At 37.3% G+C, this 7790-nt stretch overlaps 1 protein-coding gene across 1 annotated transcript in view; it reads left to right on the top strand.

Moving 5' to 3' along the window:
- The window catches only part of LOC121917232 (vitamin K-dependent protein S-like), a 75573-nt gene extending 72879 nt beyond the window's left edge, over nucleotides 1-2694 (top strand). Inside the window, exon 15 of the mRNA XM_042442990.1 lies at nucleotides 2227-2694. Coding sequence (XP_042298924.1) covers nucleotides 2227-2414 — 188 coding nt within the window. The 3' untranslated portion in view covers nucleotides 2415-2694. The remainder of the gene's footprint in view (nucleotides 1-2226) is intronic.
- The last annotated feature ends 5096 nt before the right edge of the window (nucleotides 2695-7790 follow it).

Below are 7790 nucleotides of genomic sequence, written 5' to 3' on the forward strand. Positions count from 1 at the left end.
ATTATTATTATTATTTTCCAACCAGTCAATCTTTCTATCTCCCCTCCCCCATCCTCTTTAGAAAACATTATTTGGGCAAAGAAAAATGTATTTAGGAAAAAAATGACATATATGGTCTTCTGAAAGGCTATCAAAGAACCAAGCATGAAAGGTATATCAGGCAATGACCATCATGCTAGTTCAAGCATAAAATCTCAGTGCAACATACAGGCCAAGGAAATCTTAAAACAATTTAAAACTATAAAGAACACTAAAGAGTCTAAGGCACATAAAAATTGTAAGTAATTTAAACAATTTAAAGCACAATTTAAAGCACAGAAATAACAGAAATTTTAATAAAAATTTAATAAAAAGAAAGAAAAAGTAAAAACCAACCAGAATTGCATGACTCTGCCATGCTCTTCAGAGTTTTTAAGAACAAGGAAAAGAATCAGTGCACAAACAAAAATGATATGAGTACTTCAACCTGTGCAGCAAAAAGCTGAAGGACACCTTGTCCATTGTCAGTAACAGGGTATAGTGGAAAATATCAAGGAAAGTGTCATTTTTCACCTGTCAACCTTAGAGAGGTCACTGTCTGTTATAAGCAACTTAGCTGCTTGCAGTTTACCCATGAGATGTGTTTTTAGAAAATCAAAACTGGAGAAGCTGGAAAAAGAGAAAAAGGTACTGGTCCTCTGCTTGTCGAATATCTCATCTAACAAGCATGCAAATTTTTGTGGCAAAATGAGACATAACTTAGCATCCATAACTGCAAATGTGATAAGAGAACTGTGGCCTCAAGCAGACTGGCTGCTTGGAGCAGTCTCTGGCATACCCATCACAAGCACGCCCTGAGCAACACAGTACTGTGGTGACCAGAGGCCGCGGTCCCAAGTGCAGCCGCCGCCGTGTTCTGCAACGGATTGCTAGCGAGGAATGCTTTTTTGCACTACTTTTGCAGCTGGGTTTGAGTCGCCTTAGGTGGCTGCAGCGCAGCTTTGGCCCAATCTGGGAGTGTGTATCATCTGAATGCCATGCTTCTAGATCATCCTGAAGGCAATGTTTTGGCCCATCTGTTTCAGGCCTGTGAATGTCAGGATATTTGCAGAGCATTCAGGCATGGTGGTCCTACCCTTTGCATCAGAATGCTTAATGGTGAGAGCACCTGATACATAGAAACCTTGCCATGCTACAGGAGTGAAGAAGGATCTGTCTTCACTGTCCTTCCTCTGTATTAGTTCTTATTGCTTAAACTGTTCCTCTCCCAAGGCTGGCGTATCTTATGTGGACATAAGATACACCAGTGTCTTCTGCCTAACAAAGGGACCTATGACCTCACAAGGATGGAGACATATTGGATTGCAATATTGGATTGCAAAGGAAGTGTCTTTGTTGTGATGCAAATGGATGTTACATTTCCTAGACTTTGAGAATCTCCCTGTTGCTACATCGCCAGAAGGAGGAGGTGCTAGCTGCAAGAGATACCCCTCCATACCATCTTAACTAAGAACAGAAACAACAAAATGCAGGCCTTTGACTAACATCTTCAATTTTTTTCTCCTGTTTGGTTTGTAACACCTTTCTTGATGAAGAAGTCAGGGAAGCTTTGAAAGCTTGGAACATGCATTGTACATTGTGTATTTGGTTGACCAATAAAGGTATCACTACCTTTTGGTGGATTTTTTATTGAATTTGCTAAATGCCCAACATGGCTACTCCTGGATGTCTTATGTGGACAGGTACACAGTGGCCTCTTGGTCCTGTGCATCCAAAGCCTTCACTATTTCAGTCATGCCATATGTTTGGTCCTCTTCTTTTCTCCCTTGTGTAGCATGGGTACAACAGGGAAAGCTTGGAATGCACAGGATCAGAATCCCACCAGATACCTGACCACACCCCGAACAATAAAATTAGTTTCCCTAGCTACACAAAAGCTGTGGATTTTTCTTGTAGGAAAGGAAGGGGAGGAATCTGTAGTTGGATCTCTTCTTCATAGGTCAGAATTAATCTTTGTTATGGTCTCATCCATGAGACTTAGGTTACACTACTGATAAGAGCTGAAATAGTATTTTCCATCTTGTTAGCACATTCGTCTAGATTTTTGATCTTCGTAGTTCATGTTTTAATATGTATTTTCAATATAAAGATTAATAATGAAATATTATTTTAATTTTTTAAAAAAAGGCATACTGTAGATGGCGCATTTCAATAATAATTACTTATTTTATTTGATATTTTATACAGATGTTCCAGTTGAAGCAACTCCAGTAACAGTTTTTTATAATGGCTGCATGGAGGTGAAAATTAATGATAGGCAACTGGATTTGGATGAAGCCATCTCCAAAAAGAGTGACATTAGGTCACATTCTTGCCCATTGCTCATGAATGAAATGCTGAGTTCTGAAGCCACTGATCTCCTTTCTGTTCATTAATATTTCATAGGAAAATCCTGATTGTTTTGCCCAAAATGGATAAAGACACAGAGATTGATCTAAAACATTTTCTATTTTCTAATTATCTGTTCTGAGAACAAATCACTTGCATCCTTTTCCAATATAAAGGGACCATATGAGGATTAATATTCTGTCAAAATAGTGTCATTCATAACATTTCACAATTTTTAGTTGTATAGTTTCCTTGTCAACATTTATACATTTTATGTTTTGTATTTTATTTACCTTGAAGAATAAAATCAGAAAACATTTATCTGAATTCAGTTTGCTGCCTTGCTTCTAATGTGTTGAAACTGCAACACTGACACTGAATAAAATGAACCAGGATATTACGTTTTTTCCCTAAAGAATACCAAGATCCTATGAAAAAGGACTTACAGGTGTAGAGACGGCTCCACAACTACTTTGTGATTATAATATCATGAAATTTTACAGTAGTGTTACAGGAAATAATGGTCGCAGATCAACAATAGTGATGGGTATGTTTAGGAACAGAACATCAATGAGACAATCCTTTTTAAAAAGTGTAAAAAATTAATTACATTAAATTGTTCCAATCTCTTTTTGCAGCAGGCCAATTCGTAGCAGTAACCCAGCTGCAATTTATACTGTCACCTGTTTAAGTAGTACTGGTTGAGTGTCCCTTATCTGTAATTCTGAAATCCAAAATACTCCAAAACCATCTACATGGGTGGCTGAAATAGTGATACCTTTGATTTTTGATGGTTCAGTGTATACAAACTTTGTTTAATGCACAAAGTTATCAAAAATATTACATATCAAATTATCTTCAGGCTATGTATATAAGGTAAATACAAAACATAACTGAATTTCATGTTTAGACTTGGGTCTTATCTCCAAGATATGTCATTAAGTATATGCAAACATTCCAAAATCTGGAAAATTCTGAAATCCAAAACCTTTCTGGTTCCAGCCATTTCAGATCAGGGAGACTCAACCTGTACATTAAACTGGGAGTGAGTTTATACAACCTGCTGAGCCAGCAAGATCACTTTGTACACACTTTGCATTGTGTGCAGAGCTTGGAAAGGTTCCTTTCTTTAGCACAACTTCTGGATTCACCTAGTGGCCATGATGGCTGGGGGATTCTGGCAGCTGTAGTCCAAAAAGTAACTTCCAAAATGATTATATATGTTAACATGCCATGCACATATATCAGAATGTTATGAAAGAAATGGATCTGATTTATTGGACTGAGTAAAAGACTACATGGAAATCTGATGAGTTTTCCCCAAAAGAAATCTCAGAATCGTACTTCAAGAAGAAGGTGTATTGACTTAGGACAGTACTGTGTATTATTGTAGACTGGACTCTTACAGGATCTGGTTTATATTTCCTCATAATGTAACATTTTTGGTGGTTTAATGGTTATTTTCGCCCATTTCTATGTGAAGGATTTGTATATGGCTTGAAGCCAGCAGTATGTTGTCAGAAGATAATGAACTATGTTTGATATCCTAAAAAATATCTCAAGAACTGCAATATAATATTACTACTTAGAATGCCAATAGGATTTCAGTAGATACTGAAGAATTTTTTTCTAACTGATCCTAGTACAGTTGGCCCTTCTTATACATGGATTTTTTATACACAGATTCACGCATACACGTATTGGAAATACTAAAAAAGTATACATTTCAAATATCAAACCTTGATTTTCCATTTTTTATAAGGGACACCATTTTGCTATGTAATTATGTTTAATGGGACTTGAGCATACACGGATTTTGTTATACACGGGGGAACTTGGAACCAAACCCCAGTGTATAACAAGGGTCCACTGTATATTTAAATTTGTTATTTTTGTTACGTACTTTCAAGTTGTTTCCAAGTTTGAGTTATGACAAGCCCATCCTGGGCTTTTCTTGCCAAGATTTGTTCAGAGGAGATTTTGCCAGTGTCCTCCACTGAGGCTGAGAGAATGTGACTTGCCCAAGGTCACCCAGCAGGTTTCATGGCCAAGCTGGGATCCACAGAGTCCTATTCCAATGCTCAAACCTCTGTGTCATGCTGTCTCTGGTATACTTAAATAGTATATTTAAATAGTTCCAGAAAAATCAACAAGACTGTCAAATTAGTTCTAGATAATAATGCTGCTAGATCAGATTGTAATAACTTAGCACCTTAATTCTAAAAACAATCATAAATATCCATAAGACCTTGTTTGTACATAACCATAATTAGGTTCCAATTTAATGGTCAATCCAAACCTTAGTTTGACACTTGATCTTTACTATATATGCTTAGATTTAAGACTAAACTTTAAGCCAAAGAAAATGACTTCCAAGTAGCTCCAAGTAGGATAAATAACTAAATAACTTAAAAGGTAGATAGTATACATAAAAAGTAATGATGCATTGTTTTTGCTGTATATTCCTTTACAGAAGTTTGTCATGCTTAACCTGGTTAAATGATTTGGTGATGATGCATGGGAGAACAGTAAATAGGCAGATATGACTGGCTGTGTGCTTGGTTTGTATTCACCTTTTCTGGATGGTCACCACAGTTCCACAGGGTTGAATTGTATGTTATTCAACATACTGTTGCACATTGCTTATCTGTGCCCCAAACAGAGGCTAGCATTTATTCTGCTTTATTTTAAAAATGTATTTCCATAGAATAATGCTAAATACAAGCAGATAAATCATATCTACTTAACATTTCTTTATTTTTTTTAAAAAAACATTTTCTAGTCTTAAGTAAGTCACCAGATGCAGCGATCAGTTTTAAAATATGTATATATTTTTCCAGGAGAATACTGGAAATATATGTTTTCAAGGGATTTATCAAGCAAACTTATTGAGTTCTGCTTCCTGTATAGAACTTGTAACACATTCTGGTTCTAATGCACAATATTGAGTTGGGTTTTTACAAAAATGTGAACACTGTTTCATTTTAACAACAGAAAAACTGATAGAAGATTCTGCCATATTCTTTCTATTTCTGTGCACTTCCTATGTTATTCATTAAATGAATCCATATACACCATACTCTACAAAGAATGAGGTGGTTTTAAAACGTAAGAATTTAAAACAGGCACGATTCAACAAGCAGGTGATTCAGCCATTTGTCTACTGCCTAAATTGAGATATCATTTTGACAGAAAAGCATGTGTTAGCCCGTACTGGCAGACAAAATTCTAGCCTGCAGGGAGTCTTTTTATTACTTCAACTATGAACTTTTTTACAATACACAATTGAGGAATATAAATGGTAAACCATGCATTTTACAAGGGATGAGAACAGCTGCTAAATAAGTTTGAACATCTTACTTGAATTGTGAAATAAGCTATTTTCTGAACTAAGTTGTGACCTTGGCTGAAATATCTCTTGATTTGGATATAGGGGGGCACCACCTAAATTATGGGGTAACATGAATTCTCTTAAGATGAATGTTTTCTGAAGATACTGCATATTTGAGGAAATGTATATGCTGCCAAAACTTAATTTCAGAAAATTAACACTCGTATTTAAGACATTTACATGGGAGCCCTTTTTCACCCTGTTTTTCACATAGGAAGATGCATTTGTGTCATTTTCTAAAGGTGGATTGACTTTTCCAGACTTGAATGTATAACAAGCCATATGTTTTGATTTATTTATCTAGTAAGTACAATTGGATTCAAATCCCAGCCTCCATGGGTTGATTTTAGAATCAACCTATTCAGCAGTCCTTCTGAAGGTAGAGTGTCTTAGTTTAAACTCATCTAAGGAAGAAAGGGATGTTCCCCCCTATAATTTCTGCAGCTATGTTGATATGCTATGTGATCTCTTAAGCACTCCAGTTTGAATTATATGCTCATGTATCCAGTTGCCTATATGGAGTAATTCCAGATTGAAAATTGTGAGACAGCCCTTTTAACAGAAGAAATGGGTTGATTATGGAACAGTGTAGAAATATCTGCTATTGGCTGTGAGCACCTGGACTATTTCTGCCAGATTTCTGCAATTTGGAACTTAACCAGTGACCAGTGTGGTTGGATTCTGCATGCCCTACTCTAGCTAAAAGGCTCGTACTCTAAGATTGAAAAAAATATGCACCATCCATCACTTTGTGGGTCAGAACATTTCAATGCTTTGGTCATGTATAAACCTGTATTCTAGGGACTACAACTCCAAGAAAATATCTTTTGGACTTATGGTTACTTTACTTCAATGTATATGCCTAGCTAACAATCAATTTTCTCTTTGTTTTCTCTCCCCCTCCTTTTTCTTTCTTTCACTTCCACCATGTCTTCCCTTGCACTCACCTTCAATATATATACCGGTATGTATAAGTTTGAATGAATCCATTTTGCTGCAATATGGTGTGTCAATCTTGATTCAATGGTTTTGTGGTGCCATATATAAAAACAATATACAGTTGGCCCTCTGTTTTTGCGGGGGATCCATTCTGGACCCCCCTCCCTTCCAAAACAGAGACTTGCCAATATTCAAGACCCATAGGCTTGAGGGTGGTGCATGCTCTTGAGTGCACACAGGGCACACACTGCAGGGGCATGCCCCATTTAAAATAACGGAGGTAGCCCTTTCGTGAATATTGAAGACCACGGACTTCAAGTCTGCAAGAAAGGAGGGATATGTGTGTGAAAGCAAAAAGCTTTTTAAACAATGTGGACAGGAGATGACTTCCATTCACTTCCTGTTGCTAAAAGTCCTTTCCTGGGCCTAAAGTGGTGGTGGGAAAATGGCAAAAATGCCTCCATACCCCCAGAGGGCATTTGGGGCCACTTTTTAGAGGTGGGGTGCAGTCCTCCTAGTACTCCGGTGGGGGGGGGGGGGTTATGCAACCTCTGAGCCTCTGAAAGGCCGCATTTACACTGCAGAAATAATGCAGTTTGACACCACTTTAACTGCCATGGCTTAATATTATGGAATTCTGGGATTTATAGTTTTGTAAGATATTTAATCTTTGTCAGTGCCACAACAAACTACAAATCTGGGGATTCTACAGCATTAAGCCATGGCAGTTAAAGCAATGTCAAAACTGCATAATTTTTGCAGCGCAGATGCAGCCACAGTTGTCCATGCCTAGCTTTGAATCATGTATAGAAAGAAGCCCTTTGCCAGTGATACAAAATTTTCAGCTCAGGAGATGTGTACAACATATTCATGCCCTCTAAACCCAATCTCCCTGTATGTTGACTTGACTAGGAAGCCTCAACGAGATTTTAAAGTGTGTTCATCTGATAAGGAACATCTCTGTATTATTTACGCTGTAGAGCAAATGTTAATAGAAGTGGGGGACTTAAAGTGCCTGGGAGGCAAGGTTTGATGTTCCTACGAAATGCTTCCCTAGTTGAAGCCATCATAGAACCAGAAAGCTGGAGTAGGC

This window comes from Sceloporus undulatus, unplaced genomic scaffold, assembly GCF_019175285.1.
Source record: "Sceloporus undulatus isolate JIND9_A2432 ecotype Alabama unplaced genomic scaffold, SceUnd_v1.1 scaffold_13, whole genome shotgun sequence".
Taxonomy (NCBI): Eukaryota; Metazoa; Chordata; class Lepidosauria; order Squamata; family Phrynosomatidae; genus Sceloporus; species Sceloporus undulatus.